General features: G+C 42.1%; 1 protein-coding gene across 2 annotated transcripts in view; it reads left to right on the top strand.

The window, feature by feature from the left end:
* The window catches only part of LOC126481125 (cell division cycle protein 16 homolog), a 206,922-nt gene that overhangs the window by 62,880 nt on the left and 122,036 nt on the right, over positions 1-22,006 (top strand). For both annotated transcript variants that reach the window (XM_050104663.1, XM_050104664.1), the window contains exon 5: positions 14,843-15,074. In XM_050104663.1, the coding sequence (XP_049960620.1) occupies positions 14,843-15,074 (232 nt within the window). The remainder of the gene's footprint in view (positions 1-14,842; positions 15,075-22,006) is intronic.

Here is a 22,006-nt window from a genome sequence, read left to right on the forward strand (position 1 = left end):
GTCATTCTTCTGGAGAGGGACAATAGTCTTCAGTTGAACCAATAACAACCACCCCCCCCCCCCCCCCCCCCCCCCGCCCTGCAAACGTGACTCCGTAAAGTCTCAAATTTCCGTATGTAAAACAGTTTCAAAATCTGAAAGAAAAATACCGGTAGTGAAGAGACAACAAATTACATCATGCTTGAAGCTAAAATGGCGAACATTTACTTAGCAATAAACTGTTTCTCTCTCATTATTTTATGGGACTATAAGTGAGAAAAAGTTTAGAAAAGGTTTTAAATAAGGTGTAAAGTTCAGTGGAAGTTGCTAAGCACTTTCACTCAACGTGTACGACATCATATGCCATCTGCGCTTTTCAAATATGTTTTTCCTCTCTGCCAAGGCAGTTAGAAAGATGGCCGCTACATGGCAGTGTCATACATTTCTTAGCTTCATGTTGACAGAATCCAAATTTGTTACTCATTTGGGTTACACAGTTTTTCTCTTCATGTGCATGTTGATTTTTCGTAGGGTGTGCGCAATGGGTGGGCTGACTGAAGATGTTCTGCGACTTTTGATGGACAGTGATAATGAAGAAGACAAGATTTTTTGCTTTCTGGTGATTCTTTAGATGACAAACTGACAATGCAGGATGTTGTCTCACCTGACTGGAACGAATGTGACAATATTTCTGCATCAGCTGCATTTACTTCAAGCACTGCTAAAGCTAGGCTGAAATTCTGAATTCCCAGTAATGCAGTACCATTAGCTTACTTTGTATTGTTCTTTGACAATGAAATAATAGAAATGACAGACAAAGAAACAAATAAACATGCAGAAACAATTATGAGAAGGAAAGTTGCTACTCACCATCTAGCAGAGATCTCGAGTCCCAGATACGCACAACAATCTGCCTATCTGCAACTCATCATCTCATAATTGTTACATTCCATTCTGGATTTTCCATTGTTTAAATATGCAGAATGTTTTTACATGAGGGAAATGAAAAAATATTTTCTTTGAAGAAACCACAATTTGTAAAGTGGTTTTTAACTGATGAGTTCTTTTAGCTCTATTTTTACTGATGGGGATATTGTCTAAAAGATCAGCTAAAATGTATTTTACCAGAAAGAAGTGCTAGAAATTGCCTTTTTCTGTAATGTTATGAGTGAAGAAAGATTTCATCTTCTACTGAGATTCCTACATTTTGCTGACATCAGAGAGCTTATGAGAAACAAAATAACATTAGTGTTGACGAATCCTTGTTACTGTGGAAAGGGAGACTCTCGTGGAAGCAGCATACTTTAGGATGAAATGTTTTGAGAGCGTTTGACAAGAACTGGTATTAATGGAACTTTATTTTGTACACAGGAAGAGATAAACTTAAGTCCTGAGCTGTTCAAAAAACTTGTGGACATGAATATTGATGCAATAGGAACAGCCAGAACTTGCAGAAAAGGAATGCCACATACTGTAAGTAGGAAATTACAAAAAGGAGAGATCATCAGTGCACAAAAGGGGAAATTGGTGTCTCTGAAATGGAAGGATAAAAAGTAAATCACAGTGCTAACAGCAAAGCATGCTGCAACAACAATACATGTGCAGAGAAGAGGAAAAGGGAGAGAAGTGCAAGTGGCCCAGATACCACTCTGTATTTCTTACTACAAGCAGAATATGGGGGGAGTGGACTTGAAAGACCAGTCATTGGTATCTTTTCTTGTGGAAAGAGAACAAAGCAAGGTTTGGTACAAAAAACTTTTTACTTGTTTGTTAAATGTGGCTGTTCTAAATGCTTACATATTCTATTGTCAGAAAGGAAATAAGAAAGACCATTTAGAGTTCAGAGTGAAACTGATAAATGAGTTCATAACTAATTACACCACAGTGCCACTGAACAGAAGCAAAAAAGGCCCTCTGATGTTCTTACTTGTAGACACTTCCCAGAACAGCAACAAAAACCAGAAGAGTGGGATGAAGGAGATGTGTGTGCTGTATTCAACAAAACAAAGTAGAGAAACATCATACAGATGCAAGACTTGTCCTGCAAACCCAGCATTATGTATTGTGCCTTGCTCTGAGCTTCATCACTCTCAAAAATACTTGTAAACAATTAACTTTTATCGCATGACTGAAACTCTTTGTGCCTAAAGTGGTTTAGCCTATTAAATCTTTATAGTTTTAAGTGTTCACCCTTTTTTTCACAATGTTATTTCAAGTACTTTATTAGATATAGTATTTGCAGTATAGGAGGGATGTAGCACTCAGACATGCACAACAGATGTCATGCTACAGATGCTATCAAGTAAAGAGCAGTGTCACGCTTGAGGAGTTAATAAGGAAGCACCCTTACAGGTTGAGATAAGGAGATTAAAATATTAGTTGACAAGAGAAATTTACATTGTATCTTGTTTTGCGCATATAGTGAGCTGTTTACTTTGTTAGAGTTGTAACAATGTTGAGAAGTGATCTCATTTTTGGATGTGATGTGTTTCACTGGTGTTGTTCTGGGCAAGAATTTTGTGATTCAGATAGCCATCCTGCATTTTGAATTTTTAATATAAGGGAATAGCAGCAGGTTGTTGGAGCCAGTTTTCAGTTGAAGTCCGTTTTCTGTTTTCCTTTTTGTGAAAGTCATGGTTTTGCTATCTAGGGAGCTGCCTGAGCTGCATGGTAAAATGTAAGTGCACAATGTGGTAGTACAAGATATGGTATAGTAAAAGCAAAATAATGAGATAAGAGACTTAAAAGTGATGACGTAAATGTTTAAAGAGCTTATGGGAAAGTAATTACTTATATAGTGAATGAGAATGAGCAATAATGAGATCAGAGATTTAAAAGTGATGATATAAATGTTTAAAGTGCTTTACAAGAAAGTAATCTCTTATACAGTGAATAAGAGTTTACATTGAATAAGATATGTGCCATCGCACATGCGTGAGGCATATCTACAACGTGCTGGTGAGAACTTGTGATTTTTCTTCCTGACTATTTTTTACGACAGTACCTTTAACTTGTGGTCAAATATTTAGCATTGAGCTACGTGACACTGCAGGAGGCAACAGAGCTTGACCATGATTTGGCTTTAACTGGTCAAAATGAACTGCCACATGATGGTCAGACAGTTGAATTTCTGCACTAACAGAAGAGGTCAATTGTGTGATAGACTAAGGGCCTTTATATTGAGACGTGCATTTCTTAGTCCTTTCTTTCTTAAGCAAAGCAAATCTGGATCTCTCAGTTTACACTGGGAAAGCAAAGCTCCTTTATTACTTTGTTGTATCATTTTCCCAGTAGCTTTATAATTATTTTGTTTTACTTGCTTTCAGATAGCCTTGGTGCTGATCCTTTAACTTTGGCCAGGTCTACGCCAGGCAGTTGTTTGTCAAGTTCAAGCTGGGAACTCATAGGCTGTAGGTATACTGTCTCGTATAGATAGCATACATCCAGTTGACCTGTGTATACAACTATTGTACACTGAAGCTACATAAGCTATGTATTTGTTCCAATAGCTGTGCAAACAGTTCACATAGCGAGACAGCATTCAAACTGTCGATTGATGCACACATTCAAGACAGCCATTGGATTTAGGATGGAAAGGGGTAGTCTTCTAGTCCCCTGATCAGTCAAAATAGTATTAGGACTTGTGAATGGCAAAACTGAACGATTGACAAAGGCACATGCTACTGTTTATACAGTCATGTCTGCAACTGATACAGAATTAGGTACCTAGAACTGTGATCAGTGATAGATAGACTATGTTTATTGTTTTGGGTACTGTGTGGGAACAGTCCTGCAATATCTAATGTTCTGTTTTGAAATGGTTTAGTTGTTGTTGTTGTTGTTGTTGTTGTTGTTGTTGTGGTCTTCAGTCCTGAGACTGGTTTGATGCAGCTCTCCATGCTACTCTATCCTGTGCATGCTTCTTCATCTCCCAGTGTAGCAGATTCAGGAAAAATTTCCACAGGGATATGGGTTCTTGGTGGTGGTGCCCCTGGGCACAAGGCAAGCAGTTCTGTGTTTACACTCTAAAATAGAAAGACACACCACAAAGGAATTATCCAAATGGGATGGAATTTAGTGGCTGTGATATACATGTACAACAAACAAATGATACAATTTCAAAAAAAACTGGATGATTTATTCAAGAGAAAGATCTTCACAAACTGAGCAAGTCCATGATATGTTGGACTACCTCTGACCCTTATATAAGCATTTACTGGGCTTGACGTTGATTGATAGGGGTGTTGAATGTCCTCTTGAGGGATGTCGTGCTAAATTGTTCCAATTGGCAAATCAGATTGTCAAAATTCTGAGCTGGTTGGAGGGCCCTGCTCATAATGCTACAAATATTCTCCGTTCGGGAGAGATCCGGTGAACGTGTTGGCCTTGGCAAGCACAAATATAAGCCCTGTGTGTGGGCAGGCAGTATCTTGTTGAAATGTAAACACATGGTGGCTTGCCATGAAGGGAAACAAAACAGGGCATATAATTTCATTGATGTACCACTGTACTGTAAGGGTGCCATGAATGGCAACCGAAGGGGACCTGCTATAAAATAAAATGGCATCCCTAGACCATCACTCTTGGTTGTCGGGCCGCATGGCCAGCGACAGTCAGGCTGGTATTCCACCACTATCAGGGGCATCTCCAGACACTTCTTTGCTGGTCATTGGGTCTCATTTCAAAGCAGGACTCATCACTGAAAACAATTCTACCCCAGTCAAAGAGATTTGAGCCCGAAGACGTGTCTGGGGATGACTTGGACAGCAATGATATAGCGATCTGTCTTGCCCGCCATATGGCCAGGAGTGGCAGTTTGATGTACCATTTCATTTTATAGCTGGACCCCTGTGGTTTGTCATCTGTGGCACCTTTACAGCACAGTGGTATGTCGACAATATACTCACCCGTTTTGTTGTCCTTCATGACAAGCCATCTTGGGTTTACATTTCAGTGAGATAATGCCTGCTCCCACATGATGAGAGTTTCTACTGCTTGTCTTCATGCTTGCAAAATCCTACCTTGGCCAGCAAAGTTGCCAGATCTCTACTGAATTGAGAACAGTGGGAACATAATGGGCAGATCCCTCCAACCAACTCAGGTTTTTGATGATCTAATGTGCCAATTGGACAGAATTTGGCATTGTATCCCTCAGGAGGACATCCAGTAAACTTTGTCAGTCAATGCCAAACTGAATAACTGTTGCATAAGGGGCAGAGGTGGATCAATGTGTTATTGCCTGGCTTACTTTGTGAAGTTCTTTCTCTCGAATAAATCATCCAGTTTTTCTGAAACTGTAACCATTTGTTTTTCTTTACATGTACATCACATCTACTGGTTTCTGCCTCATTTGGATAATTCCTTTGTGGTGTGGCTTTGTCTTTTACTTTATTTATTTATTTTTGTAAAAAGAAGAGTGTACTTCCAAGCATCATTCTGTCTGCCGTTGCGCCAAAAACTGTGGCTGCTGTAGCATTTGTGGGTCTCCGTCAGCTATGGCATGCCTGTGAACTCTCATTGTACTGAGCTATTACACATGGTTGCAACACTTGAGGATTTACTACCTTGCTGTGAAAGGCGATCTTGCAGTATAAAATACTATCTCCTGTGACAAAATATGGAAGGGAAGCACACTGGTGACATTCTACATAGATCTCCTGTGCTTCTCTCAGTTTTTCTATTAAAGCAATGAAACAATGTGCCTTTGCAACTTAGAGCTTTGGAATTTTGGTGCAAATGGCCTGGTTTGTGGCTTACATCATAATCATATTTGAACAATTTTAATGCCCAACAGGTTAAATGACTTCTGCGGTCATTTAAACTTGCATTCACAAAAGAGCAGTGTGGTCGGTGACCACAGTTTTTTGATTGTACTGTAAATTGGTCACTGCTGGATAGCATAGCCTATATATCTTTCCTCACAAATATATTCTTGACTAAGAACAGCCCTGACACCAAAATCTGAGGTGTCTGTTGAAAGGATGAAAGATTTTTCAAAATCTGGATGTGTTAATAAAGACAAACTTGTCAACTCATCTTTAATTTTTCTGATAGCTAACTCGCATTCTTCCATCCACTCAATCTCTGTATCTTTCTTTAGCAACTTAGTTAATGGCTTAGCTACCAGAGCATAATCCTTCACAAAGTGAAGATAATAATTGGGTATTCCTAGACAAGATTGCAATGCCTTAACATTAGTGGGTACTGGAAAACTCTCAACTACTTCGGTTAACTGAGGGTCTGGTTTAAACCCATCTGAACTGATAATATGCTCCAGGTACTGCAACTGAGACTGTGCAAAAGAACACTTTTCTATCTTCAGACGTAAATGTTCACCCTTTAATCTTTACAATACATTTCTCAACCTCTCCATATGTTCCTCAACAGTACTTCAAAATATAAAAAATTATCTAAATAATCCAGGCACAAAGTGGACTTCAGTCCTTTTTATGTAGCAAAAAGTCAACAAAACTTTGGAAGGTGGCAAGTGCATTTCTGAGGCCAAAAGGCATGCTTAAAAACTCATACAACACCGAGGGAACCACAAAAGTTGTTTTTGGCCAGCCTTTGGGTGCAGAAATTTTTTGGTAACAAGAACACATAGCGAGGGTGATGAAATACCTTCAGTTCCCTAATGTGTCCATTGTTTTGTCGATACAGAGTAGAAGGTAAGCATCAGATGTAGTTACCTTATTTACCACTGTCATATCAACACATAGACAATAGATCTTCTCACCATTGATTGACATTTTTTGCATAACCATGGTTTATGATGACTGAGGGCTTCCATATGCTTGTATTTTCTGTGCAGCCGATTGTTGTTGGATATTATCCTCAGTAACAAGTAAGTGAAATGGAAGTCTACACGGTCTTTAAAGTTTCCCAGCATGAGCAACTGGCCTAGTGTCTGCAGTTGGAATTTCATGTTGTCCAAGGTCGGTTACTGGCAATATTGCTGTTCCTTGAGCAACCAAGCATATTTTCCTAAAACTGAGCACAGAAGAATTCGCTCTGAATTGGACAAATACACTAACTTATCATATAACTGTTTTCTGAGTAGGGGCATTATTGCACAAACATCCCTTACTGACAGCTGCTTCTTCTTACTTCACTTGGCATGTGTCAACTATTGTTCAACATGGAATCACTTTGCCTAAAATTGTCTATACATACTACATACTGTCACACACAACTTCTTTTACACTGTCTCTCTCCTATTTATACTTCTTTTCATATGAATTTGTAACCTGTCGAGGACATTGTTCTGACTGATCAGATCAGCCGCACCACCACTGATTGTAACAGGTTTACCAGTTTGCAACACCTATGTATGCAGTTCTGTTGGAGCCTGTGGAAGACACAGCTTCCTCACAACTGGGTGGGCACAGATGCCACCAAAACAGAGAATTTTCTGACTGAATCAAACAATGTGTGTCCTGTAATCAATTACACTTCGGTACTGGTGCAAGAAATTGTTCCGTAGAATGACATTGAAATCCCTTCTGTGTTTTCTAACAACTTCCATATCAAAACGATACTTGTGGCCATCTATCTGTAATTTCATGAAACATGTTCCTGTGGATGCTAAAACTTCTTCCCCTAATCCACTGAAGCTGTGCGGCAGCTTGATGGTGTACTTGTTGGTACAAGAAGCAGACAGTGCAACTAATTTGATCTCCTGCCTCTACTAACAGTTTGACAGTTCTTCCTCTGATCCTATCATCGTAAATTAGATTAGCCATTTCGTGTATATTCCATATTGAACATGATTCATTATTGACATTGGGGAGGGGGGCGGTGGAGGAGGGGGGGGGGGGGGGTTGCGAGACCTGTCCCCCTGCCATTTGCCCTCTGTGGACCTGCATTTTGCAGAGAATTCTGCTGTTGGCAGTTCTGTATCTGATTCGGTGGGCAGTTGTTGCTCACGTATTCTAGCACATGGCATTTGGTATAACAAAGTGCCCGCCAGCACTTGGCTGTATGATTAGGTTTCCCACAAAGTTTACAGTGCATGTCATTTACAAAACCACGCCATGGCTCATTGCTTTGTGATGGAGTAGAAACAATCTGTCCTACCTCCTCACTCAACTGTGCTAATATTAATTGCTTTGTATATTAAAGTATGTGAGGCCACCTTGACTTCATTACCTGTCTGTGAGTTTAGTCTGCGTATGAAACCACTGATTGCACTAGCTTCAGCTTCCTCAATCAGCACCTCATTCCATGCAGCCTCCTGCCCCAGCACATAAGTGTGACAGGATGCGGCTTATATTCAATCAGCGAAAACTTCGAAATCTTCACTCAGCTTTTGCCGTTGTGTAGATAAACAGTCCCTGTGATAACTGAGTCCTCTTTTGTCTGAGTATCACTCTGCTAAACTGTGTGCCATGGCTTCAGATATTCCTGCTTCTCTTAATGCATTGACAGATTTTACATGCGTGCATATGTAAACTGACAACATTAACCTAGTTACTTTTAGCAGAAATCTGTCTTGTCAGGAGCAAGTGCACATACATCTCAAACAATCAGCAGGAAAGTGGTGACATTTTCGTTTGGTTTTCCTGGAAAAGTAAGAATAAAAGGTACAACGGGGAAGCTGCTTACAGTCGCTAATGTATGTCTCTCAGAACTAATGATAGAGGCCCCTGAGAGAACTTGTAGTAGCCTGGCTAGCTTTTGTTTGTTTTTTGCACTTTTATGCCATTTCATCACACTGTTCCTGTAACTTGAGTTTCTGCAAGTCAGGCATGGTTACAAAATTTGGGAAAAGCAATTACTGAAAGGCCTCGAAGCTTTAACAAAAAGATGTCGCAGTACTCAAATAAAAGTTAGAGACTAACTACAATAATGTCCAACAATGGCTCACCATGAAGGGGTGACCGTGCAAATATGCATAGCTAGCACGGCTTAACTTTAACTTTCGATGTGATGAACAGTGATCGCCCACAGTGTAGTTCGTCAGCATCAGCACTTGATGGTGGCTCATTGACGACAGGTACAACAGCCAGGATGCTCATAGATTTGGCTGCAACCCAGCATCCGGCGTCGACCCCTCATGGCGGCTCCAACTGTTGTTGATTTCAGGCATGATATTGGCGGCAATCGGTCAAGCAGAACTGGCACCCACAGTGTGGCAGTGTCTGGAAGACTCTTAAGGAGTATGCCAGAATGGTGAAAGGGCCATCTGCAGCTGAAGCACAGCAGCATTGCAACCTGCACCTATTTTCATGTAGCGCAGCACATGTGGGTACATCTAATCACCGAACAAAAGATGGAAAATGCCTTACAGCATATCCAGGCCCACATCGTCACACTGTCTACGACAAGTAGACAATATTACAGGTTAAATGACATGCAGCCAGCTCTCCCATGGAGTTGGTAGTTTAGTAACTATCCACAAAGAAAAAAATGTTGATATACTGGATTGAATGATGCATTTGGATCTCATAATCTGACACTAGACTGTCCAGTACTGGACAATAGTAAGGCCACTGCAGGAAGTGGGCATCCAGGAGTGTACAAAATTACTACTGAGGGGCATATTGCCGTAGAGAGTGAATTGGAAGGTTGCCTGGATAGGTCAAGGGCTGGTTGCCGAGAGAGACAGGTCTGTCCCAGCTCCCTCATGCCAGTCTGCCCTGTGGCCCCATGTGACAATTCGCAGCCCTCTGGTTACTTGAGAGTACCTCGGAAGCAATCCCCTGTCTGTGACATCTCACCGAATCATAACCATATCAGCACTACTGGCCCTTAAGAACGGTGTGGATGTGAATGTGCATGGACTGGCAGTGACACCTGGTATCGTACTAACCTATACTGGGTCACGACTCTTCAGTAAAACACAATTACTCCTTGTAGAGAACAAAAAGTGAAAAAATAAAGCATTTGTTTGAGAAATAAGGCTTCTCCAATCCAGTCAGTTGGCCCATCATCCACAGTAGACTAAGCTATCGGACAGAATCTAGGTACTGAGGACTGACTCGAGCCATGCTGGAGCCAGCAGTGGCAGTATTTGTATGAATTCTGCATGTATAAATGAGTGTGTACTTTTCTGTATCTGAAGGAGGACTTCGTCCGATAGCTTATTCCACTCTTAAACGTGCCTGTGGTGCCCATGGACTCCATTATGCGGCAAAATCAATTGTATTTCATATTGCCCAATTTGCCATAGTCTGGTTAATATAGGTGACTCATGAGTGTATACTGAGGTGACAAAAGTCATGGGATAGAGATGTGCACATGTATAGATGGTGGTCGTACCACATAATAAGGTATAAAAGGGCAAGGCATTGGCAGAGCTCTTATTTGTACTCAGGTGATTCATGTGAAAAGTTTCCTGAAGAGATAATGGTCGCACAACGGGAATCAACAGACTTTGAACGCAGAATGGTAGTTGAAACTAGAAGCATGTGATATACATTTCAGAAATCATTAAGGAATTCAATATTCCGAAATCCATAGTGGCAGGAGTGTGCCAAGAATACTAAATTTCAGGCGTTACCTCTCACCAAGGACAACACAGTGGCTGTTAGCCTGAACGTTATGACTGATAAGTGTCAGTACGATTAGACGAGAAACACTCCATGAAATAACTGCAGAAATCAATGTGGGATGTACAATGAATGTATCTGTTAGGACAGTGTGGCAAAATTTGGCATTAATGGGCTATGGTGGCGTATGACCAATGCGAGTGCCTTTTCCAACAGCACAACATTGCCTCCAACGCCTCTCCTGGGCTCGTGACCATACTGGTTGAATCGTATATGACCGAAAAGCCACGGCCTGGACATATTAGTCCCAATTTCAGTTGGTCAGAGTTAATGATAGGGTTTGAGTGTTGTGCAGACCTCACAAAGCCATAGGTCCAAGTTGCCATCCAGTTACTTTGCAAGCTGGTGGTGACTCCATAATGATTGGGGCTGTGTTTACATGGCATGGACTGGATCCTCTAGTCCAACTGAACCAATCATTGACTGGAAATGATGATGTTCAGCTACTTGGAGACCATTTGCAGCCATTCATGGACTTCATGTTCCCAAACAATGATGGAATTTTTATGAATAACAATGTGCTGTATCACCAGGCTATAATAGTTTGTGATTGGTATCAAGAACATTCTGTACAATTTGGGCAAATGATATGGCCACCCAGATCATCTGACGTGAATGCCTTCAAACATTTATGGGACATTGTTGCGAGGTTAGTTTGTGCACAAAACCCTGTACAGGCAACACTTTCACAATTACTGATGGCTATAGAGGCAGCATGGCTCAATATTTCTTCAGGGAACTTCCAGCAATTTGATGAGTCCATGCTACATTGAAGTGCTGGACTATACTGGGCAAAAGGAGGTCAGACGCTATTTTAGGAGGTAGCCCATGTCTTTTGTCACCTAAGTGTATGTGACATGATGTGCCATCCCAGATTTTCCATTACACGATAGAAAATATGGGATGGAATAGGGTACATTGCTGCTCACCACATAGCCGACAGAGGTGTTGAGTGCCTGACAGCCACATTAAAAGGAGCCTGCTTTATTTTAGCAGCTATGGCACAACATGTCGCATATGTATTAACCAAATAGCAGAAAATTGGCCATATGAAGGCTAATAAAGTGCTAGTTTCCAGATGGATGTGGTACTGAGTGACAGACAGGTATGTAGCAGTGTGTTTCAAGTTGTATTCCGTCCCAGATTTTCTATTATTTAATGTAAAACCTGGAATGGAATAACAATAATGTGAAATCGGATAAATTGCTACTCACGACATAGAGAAAACATTCAGTGGCTGACAGGTACATTTAAAAGTGGACAAAGCTATTGGACAGAATCTTCTGTCAGATATATATATATCTGAGATGATGTGACTTACCAAATGAAAGTGCTGGCAGGTCGACAGACACACAAACAAACACAAACATACACACAAAATTCAAGCTTTCGCAACAGACTGTTGCCTCATCAGGAAAGAGGGAAGGAGAGGGAAAGACGAAAGGAAGTGGGTTTTAAGGGAGAGGGTAAGGAGTCATTCCAATCCCGGGAGCGGAAAGACTTACCTTAGGGGGAAAAAAGGACGGGTATACACTCGCACACACACACATATCCATCCACACATATACAGACACAAGCAGACATATTTCCTACGTGGAATGTTTCCCTCTATTATATATACACACACACACACACACACACACACACACACACATATCCATCCACACATATACAGACACAAGCAGACGTATTTCATATATGTCTGCTTGTGTCTGTATATGTGTGGATGGATATATGTGTGTGTGTGCGAGTGTATACCCGTCCTTTTTTCCCCCTAAGGTAAGTCTTTCCGCTCCCGGGATTGGAATGACTCCTTACCCTCTCCCTTAAAACCCACATCCTTTCGTCTTTCCCTCTCCTTCCCCCTTTCCTGATGAGGCAACAGTTTGTTGCGAAAGCTTGAATTTTGTGTGTATGTTTGTGTTTGTTTGTGTGTCTGTCGACCTGCCAGCACTTTCATTTGGTAAGTCACATCATCTTTGTTTTATATATATATATATATATATAAAAACAAAGATGAGGTGACTTACCGAACAAAAGCGCTGGCAGGTCGATAGATACACAAACAAACACAAACATACACACAAAATTCAAGCTTTCGCAACAAACTGTTGCCTCATCAGGAAAGAGGGAAGGAGAGGGGAAGACGAAAGGAAGTGGGTTTTAAGGGAGAGGGTAAGGAGTCATTCCAATCCCGGGAGCGGAAAGACTTACCTTAGGGGGAAAAAAGGACAGGTATACACTAGCACACACGCACATATCCATCCACACATACAGACACAAGCAGACATTTAAAGTGGTCTTTATATATATATATATATATATATATATATATATATATATATATATATATATATATATATATATATATATATATATATATATATAAAATACACATGCAGAATTCACACACAGGACCACTTTGTCACCAAGCACTAAGGTTCGGGTCAGGCCTTAGTGCCTATACTCTGTCCAATAGCTTAGTCTAGTCCAGATTTTCCATTCACAATAGGAAATATGGGATGGAATATGACAACATGAAATAGGATAGATTTCTACTTGCCACAGAGAGGAGGTGTTCAGTGCCAGACAGCCACATTGAAAGGAGACTGATATTATCAGCTGTCACACTTACGCCATTCATTGTATATAGACAAAACACACACACATTTACACATATGCAACATACACAAACGTGGCCACTGTCATCTTCAGGCACTAAAGCCCAACTTGGGCTGCTGTGAAGAATGATCTCAGCTGGTGGTGGGTGGTGGGAGAACTTTGTACAGAAGAGGTTTGGATTGGGTAGGAGGAGGGACAACAGGTGCGTGGGTGGTGGGAGGGGGGGGGGGGGGGAATGCTGCCTATGGGTATGCGCGGTATGGTAAGCTACTAGATGCAGCATTAGATGGATGGCTGTACTGTGGGGCAAAGGGAGGAGAGAGAAGCAGAGAAGTGGAATGGGGGTGAATGGGGGTGGGTGCGGGGTGGAGGGGGGTAAAAGCCATTTGGAGATGCTGGAGTGGGAGCATGAAAGGGACAGTGGCAGGTGAAAGACAGAGAGTCTAGCAAAGATTAAGGTCAGGAGGGGATGCAGGAATGAGGATGTATTATGGGGTAAATTCCCACTAGCTTTCCTGAGTTTCCACTCAGCACACCAGCATAGTCCTTTCCTCTTTTCTACTTCTCTCCTCTCCATTCGCCCCAGTCGCTGCACTTAGCAGCTCACTATCTTTTCCCTCCAAATCCCTGCACATTCTCACATAAACCACTATAGCATCTTCTCCCATCCCTATCCTGCTATCCTTCCCCCTTCACTGCTATCCCTCCCCCTTCCCTGCTCTCCCTCCCCCTTTCCTGCTATCCCTCCCATCCCCACAACTCTTCTGTATCCCCATTACCCTCTCTAACTGATATCACTGCTCTCAGTAGTTGCAGTCGGGCATTACCACATACAGAGATGACAGTAGCTGTGTGTGTGTGTGAATTATGCATGTATGAATGTGTGTGGGACTTGTCTGCATCTGATGAAAGAATTAGTCCAATAGCTGATAATATCAGAAAGTCCTCTTCCACTGTTCCTGTCTACCACTCATTACTTCCTCTGTGTGCTTTTTCCATTGCATATGAAATTATGTGTGGTGGTTCTGTTATTGATGAGAATGTTAGAGAGAAGAGAAGGGGTGAAACTATGTATAGTATATGGCCAGTTTATGTCAAATAGTGTCAGTGGGGTAACTGGGATTACATCTCCATGCTCTCCCTTCCTGAAACACAGTAAAGAGGTTGGTGGTTTCTTCCAAGTTACTGGTGCAGTCTGCCAAGTACTGAAGATGAACATTTTTCCAGCCGTCAGGGTTTAAAACAGGTACCTCTGGTCTGAGTGCCACTGTGCTAAAATATCTGAAGAGGCAAGTTAAGTATATCTTGTATCAGCCTACTGAATCAGTTGGTTTTTGTACTTTATACTTAGAGAATGTATGAACAACAGTTCTCAAGACATGGTAAAGATGTCTTTAATCCAAAGGTTGGTGTGAACGCAACGGTGCTTTTCGAAACATGGCCCTATCTCTTCCTCTGACTGTTGGACTAACTTAATCAAGCAGACTCAGTGTGCACATAGTGTAGCATGGACTCTGAACGGTGCTGCTGGTTGGTGTTTTTCACATTAACAATGAATTACCAGGAATGAAAGAAGTGATTAGTTATTATTATTATTGTTATTATTATTATTAAATTTAAAAAAAAATTTCAGTATTTATACTAAAAAAGGAAAATGTCATTTTATTGATATTGTATTTTTATTGTTGTAGAGGAAGAAGTCTTATCGTCATTGCCTCTGTCAGAACAATGTTCTGGCCAGGAGGAAGAAAGGCTAGTCCGGACACTCTACCGCACAAAACTGAAGAAGTATCACGCTCCACAGCAAGAACCAAATGAGAGGTTACCTGCGAAGCTTTCAAGTAACCTTGATGTGGCAGTGTGTGAGGCAGAAAGACATTACTACAATTGTAATTACCGAGAATGCCTCAGAATTACTGAACAGTAGGTGGATTCTGCATCTTATTAAAATTTTAGTTGTATGCACCAACAGTCACAAGCTCTCTGTGTAAGTTGGATTCTTCCTCAGCGGCTTTTAGTTTTGCTTACTTGACTGTTTAAAATGAGAAGTTATGCAGAGCATGCTCATCAAATGAAATGCACTCAGATTGTGAAATGTTGCAAGACCACAAAGTTGATATGTAACTTACAGGACATTTAAAGCATGCTATGATATGTGAACAACTGGAACTAATAAAAAACGGCAATTGCATAGGGTGGAGTTGCATCGTGAGACCATGTTATTTATATTTTGTTTTCATTGGGTTTGATGAAACCGTCTTAGCTGAAGGTAAGTCATTACACAAGATGTTCAGTTTTTTTTTTTTTTTTTTTCTTTTTTCTGTGAAAAGCATTGAAGACTGGAAACTAATATTTCAGGTAGTCATGCATCTACTATGAATGTGAGGCATGAGTTTTTAAACTCTCTTTGGGGAAAGAAGGGGGGAGGGGGGTACAGCCTACTGCATTGGCATTGGTGGTGCTACCTTGAAAAGTGATAGTTTTCAGTGATGTGTCCACAATGTTTGTGACTGTTTACAGTTCTGGGTTGGTTTTCAAATGTGTAGCATCATTCATTCCAGGAATTTGCATACAAGTATTTAATGTGTTGTGCTGCAGGATATAACATCCAGAAAACCAGACACTTGTACAGAGAAATGTTTTGTAGCAAGTGACATCCTAACTGAAAAAAAAATTATTGCCGTAGATGGAAATTTACAAGGAACTGTGTAGTTCAAGCCATGGAAATCTGGTAAGGTTTTTGAAAAAGAATTGATTACTCAGTAGAATTTAAGGAGATGATTTTGGATCTTGTGGGAGAAGATTCAACAGTAAGCACCTCACCCCCAAAAGTTGCCACGAACTTAAGTTGTTGCAGTGAAGCTTTAAGTTGTTTATATCAATACAAATGAATCATTAATTTCTCACCATTAGTTCGTTAGTAGTGTGTTAGTAGTGTGCCCCCTGCCGCCGTTGGATAAGCAGCTGCAGCAGCAAGTCGTATACTCCTAGCTCACTCATTTGTTACATAGTTTAATTCTTAATTTCTTTGCGTGTTTTTGGTACTTGCATTGTTTAATTCATAAATTTCGGGCGTATTATAGTATTTGAGAGTTGTAGCATCGCGTTTTAGTACCTGAATAGTGTAAATTCGCGTAGTCGTTTGTCTACTGTTTTGTTTTGAACGGCCAGTGTCGGTTGGTCGCAGTCAGTGTGCCCCCTGCCGCCGTTGGATAAGCAGCTGCAGCAGCAAGTCGTATACTCCTAGCTCACTCGTTTGTTACATAGTTTAATTCTTAATTTCTTTGCGTGTTTTTGGTTCTTGCATTGTTTAATTCAAAAATTTCGGGCGTATTATAGCATTTGAGAGTGTAGCATCGTGTTTTAGTACCTGAATAGTGTAATTTCGCTTAGTCTCCTTCCGCCGCCGAGCAGTGTCAGCAGTGCGCAAGTAGCAGCATTACTGCATTTACTAGGCAATCTTGTATTTTAATAACCGTTTAAATTTTGTCGATTTGTTTGCGCTCTCTGTAGATTAGTTCAGACGTTCTTAGCAAAACAGTTTTTAGCATGGATAGGGACTGCAACTGCTGTGTTCGGATGCAGGCTGAGTTGGCATCCCTTCGCTCCCAGCTTCAGGCAGTGTTGGCTTCGGTCACACAGCTTGAGGCTGTTGCCAATGGGCATCACTGTGGGGGTCGGGATGGGGGTTTGTCGGGGACGGCCAGCTCGTCCCACGCATCCCCTGATCGGACTACGGCTGTGGTTGCCCGGGATACTGCCCGCATTGAGGCTGATCCCTCACCTGTGGTAGAGTGGGAGGTCGTTTCAAGGTGTGGCAGGGGGCGAAAGACATTCCGGAGGGCTGAACGGAAAGCCTCTCCAGTTTGTCTGACGAACCAGTTTCACGCTCTGTCTCAGGCTGATACTGATCTTCGGCCTGACATGGCTGCTTGTCCTGTTCCAGAGGTTGCCCCTCAGTCTGCAAGATCCGGGCAGTCGCAGAGGGTGGGCTTACTGGTAGTTGGGAGCTCCAACGTCAGGCGCGTAATGGGGCCCCTTAGGGAAATGGCAGCAAGAGAGGGGAAGAAAACCAATGTGCACTCCGTGTGCATACCGGGGGGAGTCATTCCAGATGTGGAAAGGGTCCTTCCGGATGCCATGAAGGGTACAGGGTGCACCCATCTGCAGGTGGTCGCTCATGTCGGCACCAATGATGTGTGTCGCTATGGATCGGAGGAAATCCTCTCTGGCTTCCGGCGGCTATCTGATTTGGTGAAGACTGCCAGTCTCGCTAGCGGGATGAAAGCAGAGCTCACCATCTGCAGCATCGTCGACAGGACTGACTGCGGACCTTTGGTACAGAGCCGAGTGGAGGGTCTGAATCAGAGGCTGAGACGGTTCTGCGACCGTGTGGGCTGCAGATTCCTCGACTTGCGCCATAGGGTGGTGGGGTTTCGGGTCCCGCTGGATAGGTCAGGAGTCCACTACACGCAACAAGCGGCTACACGGGTAGCAGGGGTTGTGTGGCGTGGGCTGGGCGGTTTTTTAGGTTAGATGGCCTTGGGCAAGTACAGAAAGGGCAACAGCCTCAACGGGTGCGGGGCAAAGTCAGGACATGTGGGGACCAAGCAGCAATCGGTATTGTAATTGTCAACTGTCGAAGCTGCGTTGGTAAAGTACCGGAACTTCAAGCGCTGATAGAAAGCACCGAAGCTGAAATCGTTATAGGTACAGAAAGCTGGCTTAAGCCAGAGATAAATTCTGCCGAAATTTTTACAAAGGTACAGACGGTGTTTAGAAAGGATAGATTGCATGCAACCGGTGGTGGAGTGTTCATCGCTGTTAGTAGTAGTTTATCCTGTAGTGAAGTAGAAGTGGATAGTTCCTGTGAATTATTATGGGTGGAGGTTACACTAAACAACCGAACTAGGTTAATAATTGGCTCCTTTTACCGACCTCCCGACTCAGCAGCATTAGTGGCGGAACAACTGAGAGAAAATTTGGAATACATTTCACATAAATTTTCTCAGCATGTTATAGTCTTAGGTGGAGATTTCAATTTACCAGATATAGACTGGGACACTCAGATGTTTAGGACGGGTGGTAGGGACAGAGCATCGAGTGACATTATACTGAGTGCACTATCCGAAAATTACCTCGAGCAATTAAACAGAGAACCGACTCGTGGAGATAACATATTGGACCTACTGATAACAAACAGACCCGAACTTTTCGAATCTGTATGTACAGAACAGGGAATCAGTGATCATAAGGCCGTTGCAGCATCCCTGAATATGGAAGTTAATAGGAATATTTAGCAAGAGTAATAGAAGGCAGATTTCAGACTACCTAACAGATCAAAACGAAAATTTCTGTTCCGACACTGACAATGTTGAGTGTTTATGGAAAAAGTTCAAGGCAATCGTAAAATGCGTTTTAGACAGGTACGTGCCGAGTAAAACTGTGAGGGACGGGAAAAACCCACCGTGGTACAACAACAAAGTTAGGAAACTACTGCGAAAGCAAAGAGAGCTCCACTCCAAGTTTAAACGCAGCCAAAACCTCTCAGACAAACAGAAGCTAAACGATGTCAAAGTTAGCGTAAGGAGGGCTATGCGTGAAGCGTTCATTGAATTCGAAAGTAAAATTCTATGTACTGACTTGACAGAAAATCCTAGGAAGTTCTGGTCTTACGTTAAATCAGTAAGTGGCTCGAAACAGCATATCCAGACACTACGGGATGATGATGGCATTGAAACAGAGGATGACACGCGTAAAGCTGAAATACTAAACACCTTTTTCCAAAGCTGTTTCACAGAGGAAGACCGCACTGCAGTTCCTTCTCTAAATCCTCGCACAAACGAAAAAATGGCTGACATCGAAATAAGTGTCCAAGGAATAGAAAAGCAACTGGAATCACTCAATAGAGGAAAGTCCACTGGACCTGACGGGATTCCAATTCGATTCTACACAGAGTACGCGAAAGAACTTGCCCCCCTTCTAACAGCCGTGTACCGCAAGTCTCTAGAGGAACGGAGGGTTCCAAATGATTGGAAAAGAGCACAGATAGTCCCAGTCTTCAAGAAGGGTCGTCGAGCAGATGCGCAAAACTATAGACCTATATCTCTTACGTCGATCTCTTGTAGAATTTTAGAACATGTTTTTTGCTCGCGTATCATGTCATTTCTGGAAACCCAGAATCTACTATGTAGGAATCAACATGGATTCCGGAAACAGCGATCGTGTGAGACCCAACTCGCCTTATTTGTTCATGAGACCCAGAAAATATTAGATACAGGCTCCCAGGTAGATGCTATTTTTCTTGACTTCCGGAAGGTGTTCGATACAGTTCCGCACTGTCGCCTGATAAGCAAAGTAAGAGCCTACGGAATATCAGACCAGCTGTGTGGCTGGATTGAGGAGTTTTTGGCAAACAGAACACAGCATGTTGTTATCAATGGAGAGACGTCTACAGACGTTAAAGTAACCTCTGGCGTGCCACAGGGGAGTGTTATGGGACCATTGCTTTTCACAATATATATAAATGACTTAGTAGATAGTGTCGGAAGTTCCATGCGGCTTTTCGCGGATGATGCTGTAGTATACAGAGAAGTTGCAGCATTAGAAAATTGTAGCGAAATACAGGAAGATCTGCAGCGGATAGGCACTTGGTGCAGGGAGTGGCAACTGACCCTTAACACAGACAAATGTAATGTATTGCGAATACATAGAAAGAAGGATGCTTTATTGTATGATTATATGATAGCGGAACAAACACTGGTAGCAGTTACTTCTGTAAAATATCTGGGAGTATGCGTACGGAACGATTTGAAGTGGAATGATCATATAAAACTAATTGTTGGTAAGGCGGGTACCAGGTTGAGATTCATTGGGAGAGTGCTTAGAAAATGTAGTCCATCAACAAAGGAGGTGGCTTACAAAACACTCGTTCGACCTATACTTGAGTATTGCTCATCAGTGTGGGATCCGTACCAGGTCGGGTTGACGGAGGAGATAGAGAAGATCCAAAGAAGAGCGGCGCGTTTCGTCACTGGGTTATTTGGTAACCGTGATAGCGTTACGGAGATGTTTAATAAACTCAAGTGGCAGACTCTGCAAGAGAGGCGCTCTGCATCGCGGTGTAGCTTGCTCGCCAGGTTTCGAGAGGGTGCGTTTCTGGATGAGGTATCGAATATATTGCTTCCCCCTACTTATACTTCCCGAGGAGATCACGAATGTAAAATTAGAGAGATTAGAGCGCGCACGGAGGCTTTCAGACAGTCGTTCTTCCCGCGAACCATACGCGACTGGAACAGGAAAGGGAGGTAATGACAGTGGCACGTAAAGTGCCCTCCGCCACACACCGTTGGGTGGCTTGCGGAGTATCAATGTAGATGTAGATGTAGATATCAAAATACTCACTTTAGGATTCACTGCCACATGTAGAATTTTGATACTCAGGGTTATGGACACCCTGTCTGCATAGTTAACAAATGCCAATTAAAAAGGAAAGAATGAGATTTGAGATTTTGATAGTATTACATAAGAGTAATGTGAAAGGCCCTAAATTATTGTGCAGAACTCTGACACAATAAAAAGAGAATTTCATGAGAAAGTATTTCAAATTAGATGTATGAAAGACACAAGTTTATTGAAAATTGAACCTACAAGACAGTACACAACTTTCTGTACGATGATTAAGGAAATGTTATCCACTTGTGAATTATTGTTCTGTTTAGTCTTCACTGAGGGGTTGCTGCAGTTCCTCTTTAATCTGTCCGCAAGTCCCGTGCCACAGTGTGTGTTTTGGGAAGGTGAGATAGAATTCTAAAATACACTAACTGACGTTATATCCCAGAATGTTCTAATAACTCTTTTTTTGAGTTAAGAATATCCTTCATTATTCCACATTGTGATACTTCATGACATAAGGCTATTCTGATGGTTTTGTTAATCCTCAGTTTCTGCAAAAATTGTACCAAGTAAACTTTCCATCTGTTGAGTCCTAGCCTAGCAAATGAAAATGTTTGCCTTAGCTGATTGTTTTATCATCTTCAGGTAGTAAAATGTCATCTTTAGTGGACTCATTCCAATGTAATTCAGTACCTCACTTATTATTTCAATTACAATTCTACTTACAGCGCAATCGACATCCACATCTGTATTCTTGATATGTCCCTGTGTTCATTTATATCACACAGAATATTCACCAAGTACACTGATCAACCAGAACATTATGACCACTGACCTACTGTCGATATAAACACATCCATGCAATAGCAGTGTCGCCTGACAAGAAATGACTGCTAGTCACACACCATACAAGGTGTATGTAGTAACAGTGAGCATTCTGTCTGTGTGTAGAATGTGCAAGGCATGTGATCTATTTGACTGAAGGGAGATTGTGAAGAGGCTTGGCTCGAGTAGTTCGGAAACTGCACATCGAGGAGCGCTGTGGTATCTTCAACACATGTCAAAACCAAGGTGAAACCATGTCCAGACATCATGGGTTTTGGTGGCCACCCCTCATTACAGACGTCGGGCATCATATAAAAGTAGTAAAACAGGACAGGCGGTGAACTGTGGCAGATTTAACACGAACTTTAAGCTGGGCAGAGTACAAGTGTGTCTGAACATGCAGTGCACCAAACACTCCTAACAATGTGCCTCCGCAGCTAGCGACCCCTGCACGTGCCATTGCTAACACCACATTGGCAACTACGATTGAAATGGGTAATGTAACCATCAGCACTGGATGTTGGTGCAGTGACAGTGTGTTGCATGGTCCGATGAATCCCGATATCTTCTTCACTGTGCCGATGGGAGGGTGCGAATCCGTTGTCTTCCAAGGGAACAGCTCCTTGACACCTATA

The sequence above is a fragment of the Schistocerca serialis genome, chromosome 5, assembly GCF_023864345.2.
Source record: "Schistocerca serialis cubense isolate TAMUIC-IGC-003099 chromosome 5, iqSchSeri2.2, whole genome shotgun sequence".
Lineage (NCBI taxonomy): Eukaryota > Metazoa > Arthropoda > Insecta > Orthoptera > Acrididae > Schistocerca > Schistocerca serialis.